The sequence below is a fragment of the Protopterus annectens genome, chromosome 11.part0, assembly GCF_019279795.1.
Source record: "Protopterus annectens isolate FY-2018-M chromosome 11.part0, PAN1.0, whole genome shotgun sequence".
Lineage (NCBI taxonomy): Eukaryota > Metazoa > Chordata > Ceratodontiformes > Protopteridae > Protopterus > Protopterus annectens.
The window spans coordinates 1038405673-1038429392 of NC_056745.1; the positions used below are offsets into that span (position 1 = coordinate 1038405673).

At 42.0% G+C, this 23720-nt stretch overlaps 1 protein-coding gene across 1 annotated transcript in view; it reads left to right on the plus strand.

Annotated features, from left to right (window-relative positions):
- CELSR1 (cadherin EGF LAG seven-pass G-type receptor 1) overlaps positions 1–23720 on the plus strand; it is a 2549932-nt gene that overhangs the window by 1664225 nt on the left and 861987 nt on the right. Inside the window, exon 6 of the mRNA XM_044088384.1 lies at positions 6276–6433. Within this exon, the coding sequence (XP_043944319.1) occupies positions 6276–6433 (158 nt within the window). The remainder of the gene's footprint in view (positions 1–6275; positions 6434–23720) is intronic.

The following is a 23720-nucleotide window of genomic DNA, read 5'->3' on the forward strand; positions in this document are numbered from 1 at the left end:
TACTGGGGAAAGCCAACGTGATTGCGGACAGACTAAGTAGGTCAGTTCTGATGACTCTTGAGAGGTCTCTTAGTGTCACAGTGGCAGAGAGGATTTCCCGTCAATGGGACCAGCCATATTGCAACCTATTTGTGTCTCCTCTCAACAGCAAGTTCTTTGTCCTAATCCCCCCCAGTGGGGGAGTCAACAAGGGGTGTTGTAATCCATCATTGGTCCTTCAGTCATCTTTATGCTTACCCACCATTACCTCTCATTTCCAAACTGCTACATAAAGCACTGTCCCCTTTTGGCCTTGTCAGATTTAGTTCCCCTTCCTCTGGCCTCACCACCTTCTACATCTGCCATGAATACTGGATCCAACTCCAGACCTCATGTCTCACCCAACAGGTGTGACTTATCCGGACATAACAGGCCTCAAACTGACCACATGGTTTCTCAAATTCCACGGCTTGACAGACAGTCCAGGCTTTCCTCCAGAATCTGCCATATTTAGTTATATTCTCAAAAAGCATCAGCTAGAAAGATCTACAAAAGTAAATGGAAGAGATTTGTATTCTGTGCCCTTTACAGGGATCTGGACCCTCTTTCTGCCCCTGTACCAGCTATACTTGATGTTTTAGCTTCAATTTTCAATAAAAGGGCTAACTTTTTTTACTATTAAGGTCCAGTTGCCAGCTGTTTCAAAATTTTCTTTAGGCAAAAAATAACTCTACCTTATCTTCTTCTAAATTATGTAAAGCCTTTCTGAAAGGAGCTTTTCTGCTTAGACGTCTGCTAAAGGATCCTACTCCTCCTTGGGATTTAATTATTGTGCTTCAAACTCTGACCCAATCTCCATTTGAACCTTCAGCCAGGTCAGATTTAAAATTTTTGTCTTGGAAAACCACTTTTTTTTGTCACAATCATATCAGCCAGATGATTATCTGAACTCCAGGCTCTGTCTTCCAACTCTCCTTACCTGGTTTTCCACAAAGACAGGCTGTTCTTGTTGATCAACCTGTCCTTTTTGCCTAAGGTAGCTTCTGAGCCCAACGTTAACCAGTTCATTAACTTTATTTATTTCCAGTTTGATGACTGAGGAAGTCCACTGGGCCAAGCGGAGCCCATTTTCACTGGAGGCCCGGGGAGAAAAGCTCCAAAAGCAGTTAACGAAATATCGCTCAAGTAAAGTATGGGATATACAGTATACAAAAGCTTAAATATACAATTTAAAATTTAAATACAAAATCAGGGAGTGTCCGTTTAAAGAACACAAATGTTAAAATAAAGATAAATTCAAAAGTAATACAGATAATATAATTAAAAGTACAAGTCATAAAATGTTTATACAAGTTTAGTGTTTGTTCTAACAATAATGTTGGTGAAGGGAGGTTTGAAAGAGACAGTGTAATTTAGGTGGGAAGAGAGCAGGAACAGTCCCAGTTTGAGGTAAGATAAGAATGGAGGAGAAATTTGAAATTAGAGTGGTTGTGAGTACAGCGGAGGGAGGGGGAGAGAGAATTTCATAGTTTAGCTAAGGAGTGTGATAGAAGTAATTGGCCTTCCCAGTTTTCTTTTCAAATTTTCAAAACAAAGGAGAGTATGTGCTCCATCTTTTGGATGTGCACAGACAGCTTCCTTTTTATCTCCACAAAACCAAGGATTTCAGGAAAACTGATCAGTTGTTTGTCCTTCCATGAGGACCACCCTGGGTTCAAATAGCTGGAGAGACTGCCCCATCAGTTGAGTAATGAATGAAAATGACAACATCTGATTAAAAGGTTTTGCACTCACCATAATGCTCTGTCTTTGTTGTCCATTTTCATTCGTCCTCAACTTCCCACCCAGATGATTGCAGATGGTTGCAAATTAGGAGCGGTCATTGAATTCCATACTGACACAAATGTTCTCCAGGAAGGGTTGACACAGATAACTGGTGTCAGAGCCATGGACTAAAAGTAAATGCCAAGAAATGCATTATAGTATCCTTCTGGAAGTCATCCACCCCTGATATCTGTCATATAGCGAACACAACCCTTAGCGTTAACCCAGTAGTCAAGGACTTAGGGACACACACAGACAGTAATCTTACCTTTGACCATCACGTGTGTACAGTAGTGAGGAAATCATTCTGTGTTGTGCAACTTCTAAACAGAGGTATGGCATCTAGGCCCAAGGAAGTCATTGTTCCACTATATTTGGCATTCATCAGACCTATCATTGAGTGCTCCTTTGGTGTGTACCTAACCAGGCATATCCAGTAACTGGAACATCCACAGAAGTTCCTCACTAAAAGTAAAATGCCCTATGCAGATTGCCTCAAGGTACTGTTCCTGCATTCTGTTTCTTATAGGCTGTTGATGGAGATCTATGCCTGTCATACAGGGTATTGTCAGACTCCACGTTGATGGACCTCCTGCATCTCCACAAAACAAACAGTACCAGAATTACCCATTTTAAAGATTTAAACCTTGCCTGTGATATAAGTAGGACCTGCTGGAGAGATGTGTATGTATCCCAGCGATTACCCAGTCTCTGGAACAGTCTCCCCATCCGTGTGAAGTAGAGTTTCTCCCTAACCCAATTCAAGTGTAACTTGGACAGTTGGATGGGGAACAGGAAGTTCATCCCTGGTTTGGCACCTATGTCTCTAATGGACACAGGCAACCTGTAAATGGTTCATCTCCCAGCCCCTGCTTGTAAATGTTTAATTTCCCAAGACCCTGCTTACACTTGTCAAGAGTACCAGAACTTGTCAGATATTTGGGATGCATAGGTAGGCTTAAGAAGGCCCTTGCCATCATTAGCCTAGTAAGCACCTATGAACCTGCCCCCTTCCTTTTGCTCCTGAAAGGGCCTAAGAGTAATTCATTTGGGAACTGCTGTCATAGCCGGCCTTAGGCATAGGCCAACTAGGCGGCCTCCTAGGGCGTCTCTCTAGCAGAGGCACTTTTCCAGTATTTATTTGATGTAGATAGACCAGGATGGAGCATCAGGTGGTGTGGGAGGGGGTGTCATAGAGCCCTTTCACCTAGGGCACCAGTTGACCTAAGGCCGTTCCTGACTACTGTTACTTGTTTAAACTCCAGCTCTTTCTTATTCTGTCCTTTATTATTTCATTTGAGGTGTTGGCCCTTTATCTTTAAAGGCAGCAAACTCATCTGAGGCATGTTAGTTTGGTGGGGCATTATGGGTAAAGGGAGGAGCTCGAGAGTTTGGATTCGAAGAGCTGGTAGAAGCAGCCGAATCAGATTCGAAACCCATCAGTTGAAGAATAAAAATGGACAACACAGATGGAATGTTATGGTGAGTACATAACTTATTATTTTAACTTCTGTGCAGTTTACCTTAACTGAGAGATAAGCAAGCAACCTAATAACAGAGACCACAGCTGATGCCGAAACAATCCTTAGTGATTAGAAGAGAGGGGAAAACATTTGCCTGATGGGTTTCAGATAGCACCATATCCCTTTGGAAGGACAAGTTTATCAACTATTTTACTATTTGAGTTAATGCTATGATTAGCAGAATTGTTCCACCCTTAGTGGAAGTGATGCATGATCTTTTTAATATTAAACTAAGGTAGAAATCCTTACCAAGTATGATCCTTTAAGCCAATATCCATCTTAAATCACAACTTTACGTTACTTACCACTGTATTGTTCAAAAGGCTTCCTAAGTTTCTCCTTAGTGTTATACATCAGGATCAAATGGGTTTCATGGGCTATCCTTGATTAATTAATTAAAACAGCTTTGTTTGTATAGGATGCTTTTACAGCAAGTCGCACTTTTCAGTTGACTAAACTTATTCCAAGTTTTAACTCATGGGGTTTCCCATTTAATTTAGTTTGATTCAGGCTCCTTATTAACAATCCACAGCTAAAATAAAGATAGGAGGTAGACTGTTCACTCCTGTTAGATAAAGTCAGGGCAAATATCACAGATGCCAGCTTTTTGGGGATTGTATGGAAACCCTCCTGTTGAAAGTATTAGGTCAACTCCTTTTAAGGAATGGATGATAGTCTTTTAGGTCTTCTTTTACACAAATGACACTATAAGTATACTTGTCTAACCCTGAGGAGGACTTGTATTATTTCTTTTGAGAAATATTAGAGTTATGAGTGCTAACTGGCTATAAAAATAAATAGCATGAATTTGAAAGCACACGTGTGCAGCTTAACGTTCTACCACATTTACATCCGTACTGTACTAAGCGAATGCAAATGTGGTCAGACGTTGTGCAGAAGGATGTTAAGTTAAGCAAAGCAAATGTTAAAGAATAAGGGGTTCACTGAAAGTCCTTGTCGCTTAACATTCTATGGGATAAAACCTATCCTGGACATTAAGCGGTGCATACCTGCAGTTAGAATTAATTATGCCCACAAGCACGCTTAGTTGAGACCTACCCATTGTTAACTAAATCTAATCATGTGACATATTTGGCAGTGAAGCTGGCTAGCAGCTTACCAGCATTGGCACAGCTTAAATTTGTAGTATAAATATTGGGAAGGTGCAAGGATATTTTCAGAAGGTGGAAGTGGGTTTGTGTGACCTTTATGCAGAGAATAGTTCTGGACTGTTTATCTCCCGCTGGTTTCATATACAGAACTGGATTTGCCTAATACTCCTTTTGCTGATACTTTCATAACTTGAGGCAAGCAACAGAGTTGCTACTGGCATCAGAGAAGCCAATAATTTATTAGGATATTTTTATCCTCCCACCGTCAGTTAGTGCATTGATTGCCCAGTTTTGATTTTTACAGAAAGGCTACTGTACTTAAAATGTTTCAAGGTATTTTGTTCAGGGAATAAAATTCTTGGAAGTCAGTCCAACGACAAAATGGAATGCAGGGGATATTTTTACAAGGACCAAATGCAACTCTGGTCATTTTCTTCCTGATAACTATAATAAAATGGACTATAAATGAAACAAGCATTGGTAGCTGGATGGAAGACCTTTTTATTCTAAAAATGTAAATGTTATTGGGAATAAGTACCTATGAGGTACACTGATTTGTGAATAGTTGTGAAATTCTAGAATAAAGCTCATGGATGCATGTAAGCCAATGATATGGAATAATTTTAAGATTCTCTGTGGACTAGGGGATGTTCCACAGACATTTCTGAATGAACTTGAGTGGGCTGGGAAAGATTAAACTCCTTCCAATAAAAAGAGAATTGCCTAATGAGGTGTTCAGTGTTATAAACAACAGAGGGGACTCTTAATAAAGTTGATCTTAAAAGTAATGCTTAAATATTGTAAATTGCTCAGTACTTTATTCAGGTTATTTTAAAACAAGTGAAATGCTTATAGCTTTTAAACAGTTTGACACTTTTTCTTGTGAGTTTTAGTACGATTGGCCTAGAATGTCTTTACTGGAGTTAACACCTTTTCATTTCACTGTAAAGTAAATATATTTTTTCCAGTACCTTCTTCATTGATCTGGAAGCATGTCTGCTCTGTGATGGGCAAGTGCTATAATAATAGTACTTGTCCAAAAGGTTGCTTCATCTGAATGAGTTTGTTGTGATCAGAGTGTTGCTTTTTCTCCAGAAGAATTGGAGTTGTTAATTTTGGGAATGCAGAAGGCAAGGAGGCTTTGCCCCATCCATAGAAACTGGCTTCCTCAGAAAGTGAACTGATTACTTTTCAAGGAACTGTCCGTTAACAAGCTGATATAAAAGAGCATAAAGAAATTATGCAATTTATCATTGGTAGTGTGATGCTGTGTAGAACAATTTTTTATGGTTGGAGCAGTGTTACCTTTAAGCCTTTGGGCCGTAAGAAGGAGTTCAATTACCTTTTTGATTGACTAGTTTACTTGCCTTAATTTTTCCAAGGACTGAATGCTGATGGTGGTAATTGAGATATTTCTCTTTTGTATAACTGTATTATCTAGTTGGACAGATATTGGAAAGTTAGAATAAACGTAGAACATAATTATTCAATGGAAAAAAATATTGCAGGCTGAAGCCTGTAGTACACTAATTGTTGTCAGAGTTACAGCAAACAGAACACTTTATGGTTTGGCCCACTTGGCAGTGTGAGAGGGCTATACACAGAAGCATCAGGCGAAGAGAAAGCATCTTGACCAGGGGTTGGTTATTGCCTGTTGAATTAAATACTTCAATAATTTCTATGAAGATGGAACTAGAGGATTTGCTTTACTCACTGGTTTCGTGTGTTAAGGTGATAGAAATCTTTATGTATTTAATTATTGAAATAGCTAGTCTATTTCCTTTGATGCATTGCAGACTAAACACTGACATTATTTCATTTTAATTTTCGTTTGCAGCCTAATATAGGAAGAACTGGTATTCCACATGGGCCCTCAGGAGAGAAAGTAGCAGTTGTAACCGTGGATGACTGTGATACTGCAGTGGCAATACAGTTCAGAAATGAGGTTGAAAATTACACATGTGCTGCTCAGGGAACCCAAACAGGTTCAAAAAAGTAAGTGGGAGTTAATTGCTATTTGCTTAAGACCAGCTGATCTCTCAGTTGAAGGACTATATTTTTTATTTAAAGTGTAATTTCACTCTTCATGGGTACGTAGCATATCTGATGAGTTAAGGGTCATAATGCATTTTGCCCTTGTCATTCCTTATTTATTTAAGCTGTTATTTTAATAAAAGGCTTTGTAAGCTTTGTTTTAGACATCAGTGGAGATGTCTATGTGCCCGCTCAGTGATACCTGCATTAAAGACTGTAGACTCATCTCACATTTTCCCTGTGCTGATGTTACTGAGGTTAAAGCTCACTGTTCATCTTAAGTAGAACGAGTGCAGAAAAAACTTTTACAAGTTTTTTAAATTGAAAAGCTGAGGCAGAAATTGTTTTCAGGTGAGGTAAAAATAGTTTAACACTTTATGCACCACATCATGGTGCAAAGATAAGAAATGTAATCGTGGCAGTGAATATTAGGAAAATGGCTAGCATTTGAGTTGCCACAATGATTGGCAGTAGGTTTGATGAGTTTGGATTTCAGACACCGGTGATGCATTCTGTTAACCCATCATTGGTCTACAGACTAGGAAAAAAGATTTGCTCATCCTTTTAAGTGAGGATGCCACCCTCCTTAATTCCCCTTAATCCAGTGTTTGCTAATTATAGGAAATATAAGGCCAATGAGTCATGCATCCATTTATTCCTTGGTAATATCCACCCTTAGACACACCTCCCTTTTCAAGGTGTGCAGGGCCTTTCAAGCCAGAGGGTGAATTTGTGAATACCCATCCATTTATCCAGTTCCTGTCTGATGGAAGATAATGTATCAAACTGCTTGATTTTCCACAGGAGTATTCTAGAAGTGAGAAGGCACTGTGTAATGAACCTATCTTGCCACCATGTTTAAATTATTTGGTGATTAAAATTTAGCTATCTGGTTATGGTATTAGAGGGGCTATTTAATTTGTAGTGATACAAGAGATCCAGGACCCACAGGGTCTCTAATTTAATAGAAGGTAAGGCAAAGATCTCCCCTCAGAAGTAAATAAGATATTGAATAAAGAGAAGAGTGCTTCCAATCTTTTCTGTTAACTTAAGGTTTTTAAGGCAGTGATGACCTTGGTTAGTATCCACCGGGGTCTTTCTAGTTGTATGCTTAGTAAGGTGCATCCCAAAGGGGGGGATATGTATTCCATAACTGGCCTAGTGAGTGCTGAATATAAGGCACGATGACCTTTCCAGATTGGGACAATACTCCTTGGTGATGAGCTGCACCAGGCAGAAGGACCTTGAGTGCTGTTTTTACATAATGATCAAAGGAAAGGGAGTTGACCCATGTTTCAAAGCCTTTAACAACATTCTCATTTGAAGTAAGCTGTTATCTATGTTTTATATTGGGGGGGGGGGGGGGCTTTTTTTTAACAAATGTGACAATGTAGCACTTTTTCACATTTTATTCAAGCCCATTCTTAATAGACCATGTATTTACAAATGCAAGATGTTTATCATTCCTACTGCCTCGGTAGCATTTTGGGTTATCTGCCAAGCAACCCAGTACTGGCCTGCTATCAAAAACTCAGACTCCCCTCCTTCTCTCTTCCTGTGACAGCTGATTGGCTGAATGTATCCCAAGACAGAAGCTTACACCTGTCACAGGAAGTGAGTGTGTAGTCTTTTTCTGCCATCCAACGATGAAAGTTCTCACTCTTCACAGGATCCAGTTCTGATTTCTTTGGCTTACTACTCAGATAAGCCCAGTTTGTAGACCCCCCTTCCTCTTATTTTATTATTAGATTTATTTATTTGTTTTCTTTTCTAATGTTTAATTTTCTAAATCATCTTCTTTTGGCTGTTTCCGTTAGGGGTCGCCACAGCAGATCATCTGTTTCCATTTCTTCCTGTCCTCTGCATCTTGCTCTGTCACACCAGCCACTGCATGTCCTCTCTCACCACATTCATAAACCTTTATATTAGGCCTTCCTCTTTTTCTCTTACCTGGCAGCTCGATCCTTAGCATCCTTTTCCCACTATACCCAGCCAACACGATCTCGCCTCTCTGGGTTTGCCTCCAAACCGTCCAACCTGAGCTGACCCTCTAATATACTGATTCCTAATTCTGTCCATCCTAGTCACACCCATTGCAAATCTTAACATCTTTAACTCTGCCACCTCCAGCTCTGACTCCTCCCTTTTTGTCAATGCCATATAAAATAGTTGGCTTCACTACCCTCTTATAGACCTTCCCTTTCAATCTTACTGGTACCTGTCTGTCACAAATCACTCCTGATGCTCTTCTCCACCCTGCATGTACTCTCATCTTCACCTGTCTTCCACACTCACCATTATCTTTAGTTTTCTAAATATTTATTTTAATTATTTGTAGATAGATTAGGTTCATAGATTAGTACTAGGCTAACTGCCCTTGTGGACAATTTTAAGCCTAGCCAATTACCCCATGTGAGAATCAAACCCTGCACCTTGTGTCTGTAAAAAACAAAAAACAAAAAAAAAAAAACACCTTAACCATTATGCCAATCACTTCTCTGTATTTCTGTTTACAGCAATTCCTGTGGCAATTTCTGCCTGTCTGGTGTCTGTCTTTGGCAAATGTTTGTATTTACTGTTTCTGAGGAAACTTTCAGCATTTCTGTCACTAATGCAGTGTGCGTGTGTGTGCGTGTGTGTGCGTGCACTGTTAGACACTAGGTGCCTGTCTTTACTGTTATTACACTGCTTTATTTTTGTCTTTCTTTCTGTACTTTCGTCAGGAAAATATTGCAGAACTTGGATTTTTTTCAGCATTTTTATATTATTTACTATCTGACTGACTGTACTCTGTGTGTTTTTAACAGTGGATCATGATTCTACCATGAATGAATGAAGTTATTTGAATGTGATGTGGAGAGTTTACTTTCTCTCGCAAGAAAATATAGTTCAAATTGCCATTAAACATTATTTTATTGCAGTTTAATATGGGTAAAGTGTGTGGAGCTAATTCTTATGTGGCACATTGGTTGCTTTTGTGTTTGGACTTTTTGTACTGAAAAATTCTTTAAATGTGAGAGTGTTCAATCTCGCCTTTGTTCTTACACATGGGTTCGGAGCCGATCCTCGGCTCCGTGTCGGCCGCTTGCAAGCTCTGCATCGAGAAGAAGCTCGAGATCACCTAATACCCACAATCCCCCTCTGCCTTTACCTCAGATCTAGTTTGCCGCTGCAGCGTTCGCATCACTGGGTCGAGCTCGAGCACCTGAGATAAGATTTAGAATTTTATTCTTGTATTTTTTCTTGGTACTTTAGTATTATAAAGCTATTTAGTGATAATTTGTGTGTGTGTGGTAAGGTTAAGGGAATCTCGGTACCGTTAAGTTGTAAAACTTAGTTAGAGTTCTCTTGGGTCTACCACCCTTATTGGATTTGACAACCGGATTGACTTTCACTACTGGATTTGACAATTTTACGGACTTGACTATTTTACTGGATTTGACTTTTTCTCCTTATAGTGACATGTCTGAAAAGGCCAAATCGGGTTCAAGCGTTGCCAATGTGGGCAAAAGATGTCAGTAACTGACAATCATAGTTCCTCGTCTACTGTCTTGGCCCTCTCCATCTGCAAGAAGACTGCTCTATTTGTCATTCTTTCAGTGGGAGGGTCATGACAGATAGGCGCAGGAAACTAATGGATAGGGGTTTGTTAAAACCTTCCTTTCAGGAGGCTCTGGATGCTTCTGACCAGGCATCCAAGTCCTCGAAGGAATCGAAGACGTCGGAGCCCAAGTCATCGGCTCCGAGCTCTTCGACTAAAGTTAGATCACCGGTTCCACAGACTTCGGGGCCGAGTGTTCAACTGTTGTCAGTTTCCGAGCCTCGAGTCTTGGAACCGGTGATGGAGCTCCCTCCCCCGACACTGTTGAGGTCGGCTCCGTCTTCGGTTCCTTCGACCCGTTCTTCTTCTAAGCTCTCCGACGTCGATGTGGACCGTGTGGTGCAGAAATTATTGGAACATTCGTCCCTATCCAAACTTATCTCGGTTTCCACCCAATTGGTGTCGAAACTTGAAGGCCTTCCATTATCTCCATCCCTTCCTCCTCCGAGACCTGTCCAGTCTTTGGAGCCGGAAGAGGTTGATCTACTGATTGTGGAGCCCTCGGTGCCAGAACCGTCCTTTTCTCGGTCGGCTCCTTTCACCTCGACTCCGTCGGATCCGGTACCGGAGTCTCGGAGCCGACGATCCATCCTTGGTTCCGGGGCCGAGAGTTGAACCGACGTTTCGGTTCCGACTCTTCCTCTCGGGGCCTCGGCGGATCGATTCGGCTCCGTCCTCGGGTCGATGCCTTGTGCCTGTCTCGGGGATTCTTCCCATTTCTTCGGAACCAGGGAGATTCCTCGACTCAGGACCCGGGGGCCTTCGATCTCATGAGGAAGGTGTTGTCTACCCAGACAACCACATCAGTAGAAGCAGCCTCTCCTCCCCATAAAGGACCGTTATCTTCCTCTGCACCAACGGCCACATCCAAGCGTCGAGCACCGGTGTCTCAGCCAACCCTGGAGGGTGCCCCCTCTTCCTCGGAGGCTTCTTCGGATGCTCCCCCCAAAGAGGTCCCTAGGAAAAGACTGTGTAAGAGACGACACTTAGATTCTCCACAAGAATCTTTGACATCCGATACTGACTTGGATGAGTCAGAAGGGTCCCCAAAGTCACCTTCAGAAGATGTCTCCTTTTCTGACATCTTGGAGATCCTGAAGCAGAGAGGTGATTGGCAGTCCCTCCCCCCTTCTGAGGATGAGTCAGTCTTGCTGAAGGCATTTGGTGCTCGCCCTTCCTCCTCCTGGGTCACTCCGCCCTTCGATGAGTTAATGGAGTTGATTGCTCGAAGGGCGTGGGAGACACCTGACACGGTGGAACCGGTCCCTAGGAAGCCTAATAAGTACATCACTGCACCCCAAGACAAGGCTTACCTCACAAAGGAGTTCCAGTGGACGCCATGGTGGTGGCAGCGGCCACGAAAAAGGAGATGTCGGAATCTTCCTCATCTGTCCATCCGCCTAACAAAGATTCTAGGACTATGGACAGATACGGGAAGCGCATTTTTAGTTCAGCGGCTTTTTCTATGCGATCCCTGAACTATTTGACCCATTTTACACGTTTACAGAGGGATCTAGTCAAAGAGCTGGGAGGTACCCTCCAGGGTACTACAGATGCTGCGGTCTCAGAGAAAGTTACAGCACATCTAAATACCCTTACATCCATTGTTAACTCATCCATGAGGCTGATATCATACGCAGCCGAAGGATCGAGTAGGGCAGCAGCTTCAGCGATTGCTCTTCGCAGGCAATCCTGGATGCGCTTATGTTCATTTGCGGAAGCCTTCAAGTCTTCCTTTACTAATGCCCCATTTGATGGTGCCACACTTTTTGGCCCCAAAGTAAAGGAGACCCTTACCCGGTGTGAAGAGGAGGGAAAGACTCTGTCTGCTGTCGGAGTCCGTTTTTCCACCCCTTCCAGACCGTACCCCAAAGGGCAACGTGGTGGGAAAATGTGGTTTTGAAAACCCCAAGGATCTTTCCCAGGCACACAGGGTGATGCCCCCTCTAGAGGCAGAGGAGGGGGCAGAGGTGGAAGATGCCGCCCTGGCGGCAGAGGGGGTCCGCAAAACCAAGGTGACAGGGATATCCCCCCTGGAAAACCTTTCCAGCACTCCTGAGAGGAGGCCCGACTGTCCTGCTCTGGTGGCAGTCGGGGGTCGCTTAGCTTTATACCCTCTGGCCTGGCAAAACATTACTACAGACAACAGGGTAAAAGCGTTGTTACCAGAGGTTACAAAATACCATTCCTATCCACCCCATTCCAAAGAAAACTCCCAGATGTACCGCCCCATCAGCGAGACCCAGCAGCTATAGAAATTTCAAAGCTGCTAGAAAGAGTCATCCAACCAGTCCCAGCGGACCAAATAGGATTCGGAACTTACTCAAGGTTCTTTTTAGTTCCAAAGAAGACAGGGGACTGGAGGCCGATTCTGGACCTAAGCAACCTCAACACCTTTGTCAAGAAGGAAAAGTTCTGAATGGTCACGTTCAATCGATCCTTCCATTCCTACAGAAGGACGACTGGATGTGCTCAATAGATCTGAAGGACGCATACTACCACATCAAAATGGCCAGGGCGTCCAGGGATCATTTGCTTCTGGCTGGGAGCCAGTCACTACCAGTTTCGAGCCCTGCCCTTTGGTCTGACCTCAGCCCCCAGGGTTTTCACCAAATGCATGGCAGTGGTAGCGTCTCATCTGAGACGCCTAGGATTCCAGGTGTTTCCGTATGTGGACGACTGGCTCCTGTCTGCCACCACCCGGCGTCAACTGATACAGGCCAGGGATTACACCCTACAACTTTGTATTCACCTCGGAATTTCCATAAATTTGAAAAATCTTACTACAGCCATCACAGCATATCTTATTCATAGGAGCGGAATTAGATACGCATCATTTAATTCTAAGGCTTCCTCCAGAAAGGATAGTCGCTCTTCAAAACAACATTTCTCTCCTTCTGTCATCCAAAAAATCCCCGGCAAAGCTGGTTCTAAAGGTCTTGGGTCTCATGGCAGCTTCTCTCATTGCGATACCATTGGGAAGACTGCACATGAGAGTTCTACAATGGCTGCTGTTTGCACAATGGTCGTTCCAACAGCTACCTCTGACACACGAAATTCTGATTACAAACACATGCAAATCACACCTAACTTGGTGGCTTCAGACTTGCAACCTTTCCAGCGGAAGACCATTTGTGCTACCCACACCGTCAGCGACGATAACCACGGACGCTTCCCTGATAGGGTGGGGGGGCATCTTTCAGGGACAGACAGTCCAAGGCGAATGGACCAATCTGGAGTACAATCTGCACATCAATGTTCTGGAGTTGAGGGCAGTGTTTTTAGCGTTGCAACACTTTGCTCCCCTTCTTCCTCTAGGGACTATTGCAGTTCAGATAGACAACTTGTCTGTAGTCTGGTACATAAACAAGCAAGGGGGAACCAGGTCTTATCAACTATGCAGAGAGGCCATGAGAATTTGGCAATGGGCGGAGTCCACGGGTCGCTTTCTGATCGCAACGCACATCCCGGGGTCATCCAACGTCATAGCCGACAGGCTGAGCAGAGCAATACTGTTGCCTCACGAGTGGTCCCTCAAACAGTCAATTGCGAACACGATATTTCGCAAGTGGGGCCAGCCTTCCTGCGATCTGTTTGCGTCTCCAATGAACGCCAAATGCAGGAGCTACTTTGCCCTATTGCCCTCCAGGGAAGTCCCCAGGACGCTGGTGCACGATTGGCCCCGGGTCTCCTGTATGCTTTTCCTCCCTTTCCCTGATTGCAAAGTTTCTGCAGAAAGCCAACAACCTTCAGAGGACGATAATCCTCATTGCCCCATTCTGGCCTCGTCAAATTTGGTTCCCCTTTCTATTGCATCACCGCATTCGGGGACCTTGGATGCTGGACCCAGAGCCAGATCTACTGACTCACTCGTCAGGAGTTCCTCACCCATCTCTCGAATCACTCCATCTAGCAGCTTGGCTGCTCCGCTTCCCTTTCTAGCCAGGTCTGATTCCCTTACACCGGCAGTTCAGAATATATTGGTGGCTTCTCATAAAGCTTCCACTACAAAAACCTACACCAGTAAATGGAAGCGTTTCGTCTTCTGGGCTAATTCACATCATTTGGACCCTGTTATAGCTCCGTTGAACAAGATCTTGGAGTTTTTGACAGAATTGTTCCATGAAGGAGCTTCTCCTGCCACTTCAAGAGTGCAATTGGCTGCCATTTCTAACTTTCATGTGGAAGAATGTGGTGCGCCTGTTATGGCTCACAGACTTTGTAAGGCTTTTTTAAAAGGATCCTTTCATATCAGACCACCAGTTAGAACTCCTACATCACCTTGGAATCTGAACCTCTTACTTTCTAAATTGATGTTGCCCCCTTTTGAGCCAGCCTCAGTTTGCCCATTGAAATTTTTATCGTGGAAGACTCTATTCCTGGTGGCCATTACATCCGCTAGGCGAGTGTCTGAACTTCAGGCTCTTTCTATTAAACACCCTTATTTAATTTTCCACTCTGACAGAGTATCCCTTCGCACTAATCCATCCTTTCTCCCCAAAGTTTGCTCTACTAATAATATTAATCAGTCCATTGAATTACCCACCTTTTTCAAAAATCACTCTAATAAGTTAGAGTATATGTTGCACAAATTGGATGTCCATAGACAACTCAGGTTTTATTTGGATAGAACAAAAGATCACAGGAAATCTGATCAACTGTTTGTAGCCTTTGCTGACAGCAGGAAGGGTGTAGCAGTTACTAAACGAACTCTTTCCAAATGGCTAACTGATTGTATCACACACGTTTATGAGGCTTCCAATCAAACCTTATCGGTCAAACCTAAAGGACATTCTACGAGATCAGTGTCTACATCCTTAGCTCACGCAGCTCGCTTACCATTAGACACGATTTGTGCGGCTGCTACTTGGGCTAAACCGCATACATTTATCTCTCATTACAAAGTGGACAGGGTTTCTAGGGATAGGGCAACCTTTGGTTCCACTGTGCTCAAGAACGTTCTCCCGTGAGTTCCTCAGGATCATGGAGCTAGGGACGCTACCCATGTGTAAGAACAAAGGCGAGATTGAACACTCTCACATATAGAAGTTATGTCCTTACCATAACGTTCCATGTGGAGTGTTCATCTCGCCTTTGTTCTTACAATCCCACCCTTCCCACCCTTAGGAAGAACGTTCACTTTGGTGCCTGGTCTGGAGTATTCTCCTTCTGCAGTTGCAATAGTTGTATTGTATGATACACTTGTGTATATATATATCTATGTATATATGTATATATATGATCCTATGATTATGTAAATTTTGGTATGAGTGTGCTCTCTATGGCTGGTTTGCTTACAAACTAGATCTGAGGTAAAGGCAGAGGGGGATTGTGGGTATTAGGTGATCTCAAGCTTCTTCTCGATGCAGAGCTTGCAAGCGGCCGACACGGAGCCGAGGATCGGCTCCGAACCCATGTGTAAGAACAAAGGCGAGATGAACACTCCACATGGAACGTTATGGTAAGGACATAACTTCTATTTTCTGTCAGTTGCAAAAGAATTCTGAGCACATTTCAAACTTTTTTTTGTGACAATAGCACAGTTTGTCACAGTTTAGTTGTATGGGAAAATACTTATTTGTAGAAACTTTAAGCGCGTATTGTGATGCACACCGTCAGTTTAGTATTCTCGCTGGTGTTCCTTCTTCTGACTTTGTTGATCCTAACTCTGCATCTAAAAAAAATACAAAATATCCCTCACTCTATGGTTAGTGATTTTTTTCGGGCCACGTACCTTTTGCACTGTTTCTCTAGTGTAGTTTTGCCAACTGCTATGGAATAGGGGTTAGGCACATCCTGCAGACCTGTCCTAGTACTTGGGCAGGTATGTGAAACCAAACCCTTTAAGTGCAAGAGTAGTCTGGGTTAAGTTACCTCTTCCCAAACACAGTACTCTTTTTCCAGATATTTTATCTAATAATGAAGTCACTGCAAACAGAAACAGAAGCTTCATCATACAGATGATAATCATATAGTAGCTGATGGGGTTTCATGGCTTAGAATGTGCTGCAGACCACTAATTCTTTTATTCTCAAAATTTTTTTATTTTTCAAATACAGTTGAATAAATTTAATAGGATTTGTATACAACATCTTAAATAACTATGTACACTATTTACATTAGCCTGACACGCTTAATATACACAATTATTTTATACGTATAACAATCCAGTTATCAGAGTGCATCTGTTCAGTTATTGTAAAGTGTCAATCAGTGATAAGACTTTTTTCCATGGATTGTTAATAAATGGCTTAGGATGAATCCTTAATTCTTTTAATTTTAATTTCCAACAGTGCTGTGGTCTTCAGTAGGCTGTAGAAGTCTTCCAAAGTTGGTAGTGTTTGTATTCCATCTTCTTGTTATGCACTTCTTTGAGATTGCAGATATTGTCCAAACTAGATACATATTTGAGTCATTTAAATGAGGACCTTCGTACACATTTAATAATACTAGAGCTTTAGATAAGCAACATGATTCATTAAATAAAGCTTGTAAAACGTTAATACCATTCCAAATGGCTTCATTTTAACACAGTCAAAAAAATGTGATTCCAGACTGCATTGTGTATTTACTCACATCTCCAACATATTCCCTTTGTGGAAGAATTAATTTTAGTAATCTTATTCATTTTAGTAATTCTGTCTGGAGTTGAGAATGCTCTGTGGCAAGCATCTCCAATTAAAAACTTTCCAGTATTGTGTAAAGGATATATGTTTTATTGATAATAAAATATTTGATTTAATTTCTTCAATTAACTGTAATGAGGGTACTTTTGTTATATAATTCCAATATGAGGATTTGGGTGTTGTTTTATAATTTGTCAATATCTTATAAAATTTCGAAATACTATTTCCTACGTCATAATCATTATATATGATTTCACATAGGTATTTTGTAAGTTTAGGTATTTCTTTAAATGAAAAATTGCTAATTATTTTGCATAAATCTTGCGAATACTTCAGAATGCTTAGCATAGTTAGCTAATCTTGTTGTGGAATTTTGTATGATGTTCTTCATTCCACATTGCTGCAGTCCTAACTATTGGGTAGTCCGCTGTCCAGTCGGCCCGAATACCAAAGTATATGGCTGACGTCGGTCAGGGCGCATTAGACTGACGTCAGTACGTCAGGGTACTAATGCGCATGACCGACGTCATATCCTCAGTCTTTTTTGCCGCATGGTCCGATGCAGAAGCAATTTTGCGAGTGCAGGTTGGCGTTCTGAAAGTTTCTGAAGTCAGAGTTTCAGACCGAATCAAAGTTGGCTAAGTACCCGTTGGGAATATTTTGGTTTTTCTTGCCTCAGTATTTAACCGGATGTCAGAAAAAGTGAATAACTGTATTTCTTGTGGGAAACAGATACCTCATAGGGATTACCATACTTTGTGTATACCTTGTTTAGGGCCTGAGCACGGCGTTGTTGGATGCCGCTCTTGTGCTAGATTTAACAAACGCACTATTAAGAGAAGGTTAGACTGTGCCAGGTTAGTGTTTGGGAAGCGTTGTAATTATAAAATGCCGTCGGATGCTCCGGCCCGGCTTCAAAAACGAAAGATAAAGCAGCAAAGCCTAGGGTGGAGGAACCGACAGTCCCAGACGCCGGTTCTTTGGAAGGCTCAGTGGAGCGGAGGTTTTGCCAGGTGTCTCTTTGGAGTCTCAGGGAGAGACTTTACTGTTACAGGATGTATCCTCTCAGGAAGTAGGCCAGGCTGAGGGGGCTTCTCAGGTGGCTGTTCTTCCCTCTCTTCCTAAGGTGGTTAGAGCCTCCTTCAGTTTCCAAGGCTTCCTTGAGGGGCAGGCCAAGTTTAGCTTCTGTGGGGTTTCTCCTAGTGCTTCAGGATCTTTGCCTAAGAAACATATGCTTAAAATGGCAGAGGATTTGATTACTATGATTAGGGGTTCTATGCCCCCTCCTGATAAGAGGCCTAGGGTGGAACCTGAGTTTGAGAGTTTTGAGCAATGCTCGGAGGCTTGAGTCTTGGCTGAAGACTTGCAGGAGTACCCTCCTTATTCTGATTCTGATGTGGATGATTCTACTCCTCCTGCTTCTCCTCCTGAGGATTTTTCATTTTCAGAGACTCTGCATTCCATGAGGGAGCATTTTAAATGGGAAGGTCAAGATTTCTCTGATTCCAGGAAAAGGCTTAGGGAATTCTTGTTTTACCCCAGCATAGGCCTTTAGCTATACCTCCTGTTTTGAATGTGGTGGAAGATGTGTTTGCAGAGGCTTCCCTGAATCCTGATTCTTTGCCTCCTGCCCCAGTTAAACCGGATAGGTATTATAGGGTGCCTGAAGCTCATAAGTATCTTTTAAGAGTCCTAGGGCAGACCCAGAAACTGTCTCTCGGGGCCTAAAGGTGTGAAGGCCTCAGTTGTTAAAAATCCTGTCCCTCCTGATAAAGAGGCAAGGGCTTTGGATAGATGGGGAAAGAAAGTGTATACTTCTTCCACTTTAGCCATGAGGGCGTTGAATTGTCAGTTTCACATGTTAAAATATCAGAATTATCTTCTGTCACAGTTGAAATCTAAGGTGGATGCTCTGGCTGAAGGTATTGAGTGTAAAGAGTTGCAGGATTTAGTTCATGTGTCTGAACAGGTGGGTAAACATTCCTTGCAGTGTGGTTTTGATGCTGTGCAGGCCTCCTCCAGGGTGGCTGCCACTGGTTCTGTTCTTCGTAGGCACGCCTGGCTGAGAGATCAGAATTTAGCTGAGCATGTTAAGACACGGATTTTGGATGCTCCTTTACAGTCTGATGTGTTGTTTGGTTCGCCTGTGGAAGCAGTTTTGAAGAAAATGGAGGACAAGGCTAAGTCTATGCAAACTGTTAAAGATTTTTTGCAGGTGCAGCCTCCGAAGTTTAGTAGAAATTGGCCTACTAAGGGATGGACTTATCCTGCTTATGATTCCCAGTCTAGGGGTAGGTCTAGACGTGGTAGAGGTAGAGCTCAGGGTTCTTTTAGGCCTAGGTCAGGGAGTTCCCCTGCTCAGACTTCTGGTGAGGGCAGGGGTCAGTCCTTTCGTAAGCAGACCCAATGACCTGCCTTTTCAGCTGCCAGTACGTTCTCGCCTGGCAGCACCTTTGGGAGGAAGGCTGTCTCTTTTCAAAGAAAATTGGGATTTAATTACCCAAGACAGATGGGTTCTGGATATTATTCACCACGGTTACAGGTTTTATTTCCATACCTTGCCTCCTTTCAAAGGCATGCCAGACATTCCTCCTCTTCAAAGAACAGAGGCTCACAAGCAAATTTCTCTGTTGCTCCAAATAGGGGCCATTCAGTCAGTTCCTGTGTCGGAAAGGGGCCTAGGATTTTATTCTCGCCTGTTCCTAGTACCAAAGAAGGGGAACACGTGGAGACCAATTCTGGATTTATCTATCCTCAACACTTATCTGGGCATTCCCAAGTTCAAAATGTTGACGTTACAACAGCTTTTACCTCTGCTGGGCAAAGATCACTGGATGGTAACTTTAGATCTCAAGGAAGCTTACCTTCATGTGCCAATAAGACTAAGTTGCAGGAAGTATCTGCGTTTTCGAGCTGGAAATTCTCATTATCAGTTCTCTGCATTGCCCTTTGGCTTATCTACTGCCCAGAGTATTCACAAAGGTTCTGGCTCCAGTGATAGCTTACTTCAGGCTAAAAGGAATCCAAATCTATCCTTACTTGGACGACTGCCTGATTCTGGCTCAAGAAAAGAAGATCTTCTACAGCATCTGGAATATGTCATAGCAGTGCTAAGATGCCTAGGGTATTCTGTGAGCGAAATAAAGTCCAGTCTAGTACCCTCTCAAGACATGTGCTTTCTGGGTGTGAGACTGAATACAGCAGCCCAGATGGCCTTTTAACCCCGGACAAACAAAAGAATCTTTCCAGTTACTTCCATCATCTATCTCTTCAGTCCGGGCTGACTGCAAGGACAGTCCTTCAAGCCTTAGGGTTCATGGCATCTTGTATTCTGGTGCTTCCCAATGCCAAACTGCATATGAGGAAGCTACAATGGTATCTCAAAAATCTGTGGACACAGCACTGCCAGGATTTGGACACTGTCATTCAAATAATACCTTGCATTCAAAAGGAATTTTGTGGTGGGCTCAGGAATGTCACCTAAACAAGGGACTCTCTGTGACCCGGCCAGAGGCAAGTCAGATTCTAACGACAGATGCCTCAGATATTGCTTGGGAGCTCATCTAAATGGAAAGTGGATACAAGACAAGTGGCCTGCCAGACTACAGCATCTACATATCAACATGAAAGAGATGTTAGCAGTTCAGTTTGCATTAATTGCTTTCAAGGAGTTACTTCTTCCAGGGCAGGTGTTGATTCTAACAGACAACACAACTGTCATGTGGTACATCAACAAACAAGGGGGAACACATTCTTACCCATTGTGCAGACAAGCAATGCTTTTATGGGAGACTGCGCTCAGTCTGCAACTGACTCTTCAGGCAAGGTTTCTGCCGAGCACAGAACTCCTTAGCAGATGTATTAAGCAGACAAATCATGGATCCCCACAGTGGAAACTGGATCTTCATGTATTTCAAAATTGACAGTGTCATGGGGAACTCCAGACATAGATCTGTTCGCTTCTCCACTAAACCACCAGCTGCCAAAATTTTGCACGAAGGATTTCATCACACAGCTTGGAAAGTGGATGCTCTTTCTTTCAGTTGGAAAAATCTTCATGTGTATGCCTTTCCACCTCTGCCTCTTCTTCCAAAGGTGCTTCTAAAGGTCAGACAAGACAAGCCAAGGATGATTTTAATAGCTCCAGATTGGCCTCGGCAGCACTGGTACCCATTACTGAGGAATCTGGTAAGGAAGCCTCCATGGCCTTTGCCCTTGATTCCACACCTGTTGTCTCAGAGGGACGGTCATCTGCTCAATGTCAAGCTTCACTCTCTACATCTAACAGCCTGGCATATTCTGTTTTGAAAGACAGCAGGTCTCAGCTTCCTCAACAAGTTTTAAATGTGATTATGGAAGCCAGAAGACCTAGTACAAGGAAAGTGTGCATGAAAAATGGAAGAGATTTTTGTTTTGGAGTGCAGCAAACAATTTGGAGATTACTGAGCCAAATTTGAGTGTGGCTCTTCAATATCTTACTGAGTTACTGGACAAAGGTTTGTCTTTCTCTTCCATTAAGATTCATGCTGCAGCAATTTCAGCTCACTATGATTGTGACCCACCATTGTTTTCGCATCCTTTGTTCAAGCAATTTCTTAGAGGGGCAAAGAATATAAGACCCCCGTAGAGCTCCTACTCCTGCTTGGGATCTCAATTTTGTGTTGGAGAAACTTACTCTACAACCTTTTGAGCCTCGGCTACTGCTGAATTGAAATACCTGTCATGGAAGACTGCTTTTTGTTGGCCATTACTTCTGCAAGAAGGGTTTCTGAGTTGCAGGCCCTTATGGCAGTGGAGCCTTTTTTGATTTTCCATAAGGATAGGGTATCTTTACGTACTAATCCTTCCTTTATGCCTAAGGTGGTTTCTAGTGTGGCTTTAAACCAAACTATTCATTTGCCTACCTTTTATGCAGATCCCAAAATAAAGGGGAAAAGATTTTGCACACTTTAGATGTACACAGGCTATTACGTTATTATTTGAGCAGGACTAAGGATTTTAGACAGTCTCAGCAGTTGTTTGTTTCTTTTGCTTTGAGTTCAAAGGGCAAGCCTGTGTCAAAACAAACTATTTCTAGGTGGATTGGGTGTTGCATTACTTTTTGTTATTCCCATCATGGCAAGGAGATTCCAGTTGGGATTAGGCCTCATTCCACTAGGGCTACTGCCACTTCCACAGCATTTCTAAGGGGGGTGGCAACCAAGGATATTTTGGAGGCAGCTACTTGGAGTTCAGTGCATACTTTCTCTAAGCATTATCACCTTCCTCTCTACTCTAAGTCTAGGGCTGGTTTTGCCACAGCTATTTTGCACGGCATGTTGTCAGTTCCTGCTTCCTTATGATTTGCCAGCCTCCCTTACCTCTGCTTTGGGATTCTACCCAATAGTTAGGACTGCAGCAATGTGGAATGAAGAACATAGTACAGTTTTGTACCTACCATAAATGTAGATGTTAGGATCCACATTGCTGCAGTCCAATTACCCTCCCTCCTTCCCTCTGTGTTTAGGGGTGGTTGTGTAGGTGAGGTTATATTCTGCTGATTATGTATATATTGTATATATATTGTTTGGTGGTATTGTGGGAGTTTTGGTTTTGGCCTTATCTTTTCAGGGTCTTCTGACATCTGGGGCAAGAAAAGACTGAGGATATGACGTCGGTCATGCGCATTAGTACCCTGACGTACTGACGTCAGTCTAATGCGCCCTGACCGACGTCAGCCATATACTTTGGTATTCGGGCCGACTGGACAGCGGACTACCCAATAGTTAGGACTGCAGCAATGTGGATCCTCGAACATCTACATTTATGGTAGGTACAAAACTGTACTTTGTTTCTATTGTTTGCATATCCAGAACTTTTAGTTCTTTGATACATTGAAACCAACAAACATATCCTTTCTGTTCCCAGGAATTAATTATTTCTCTGTATATTTTATGTGGATAGCTGTTTGTAACTATGAATGGTGTTAAAAGATTAAACCAGATTTTTAAATCTATATTTGTATTAATAATTTTCCTAAATAAGTCAATGTAATAGTTAATCATACGAGTTTTAATGGGCTTAGTTATGTTATATTGCATACTAATACATAATATGGCCATGGCAAATTGTTTTTATCTGTTGTTTGAATTTTTTTTTTGTAAATCAAATTCATGTATTGATATTACAGTTAGTAATTCTTTCCAATTTGCAAAATAATTTGGAGTTATCCAATCTGAGATTATTTTAGATATTAATGCTTTTATATACGTTTCTATATCAGGAAAGTTTAATCCTCCCTGTTTCCATGGTATGATATGATGTATTAAAGCTATTCTGTTTCTTTTGGGAAACCATAAAAATTTTATTGGGCATGAGTTTATTTTTTTGAGTATGCTCCTTTCTGGTAACAGTTGTATTGCCAAAGCTGTATGTAGAATCTTGGGTAGTAAAACCATTTTTATTACCTGTAGTCTATCTTCAAATGTTAATATTATTTTGTTCCACTTTTCAACAGAGATTTTAATTGAATTGATGATATTATTGTAGTTTTTGAGACCAATTCATTATTATCCTTGCATAACTCAATACCTAGCTATTTTAAGATAGATTCTTGTTTCCCTATAATGTGTTTCCCCTTCGTCTGCAATTCTTTTTTTTTTTATTTAAAAATAAAAATTTTGATTTTGATTTATTGAAATGGAGTCCTGAAGTCCTGTAAAATGTGTCAATTAAAATATCTAATTCTTCTAATGTCTCTTTTGTATTGGATAATGTTAATAATATGTCATCAGCAAAAAGCATTACTTTAGAATTGTATTGTTCATAAACATCTACTCCTTTGATTTTTGTATTGTTACATATTGTATCTGCCAATATTTCAATAGCCAAACAAATAGAATCAGTGACATGGGAAATCCTTGTTTAGTACCATTTGTTATATGTATAGATTCAGAGGTGAAAGGACCTAGCTTAATGTATGCTAAATTATTTGTATATATATTCTTTAGTAGATGAACAAAGGGAGGCGGAAATTCAAATA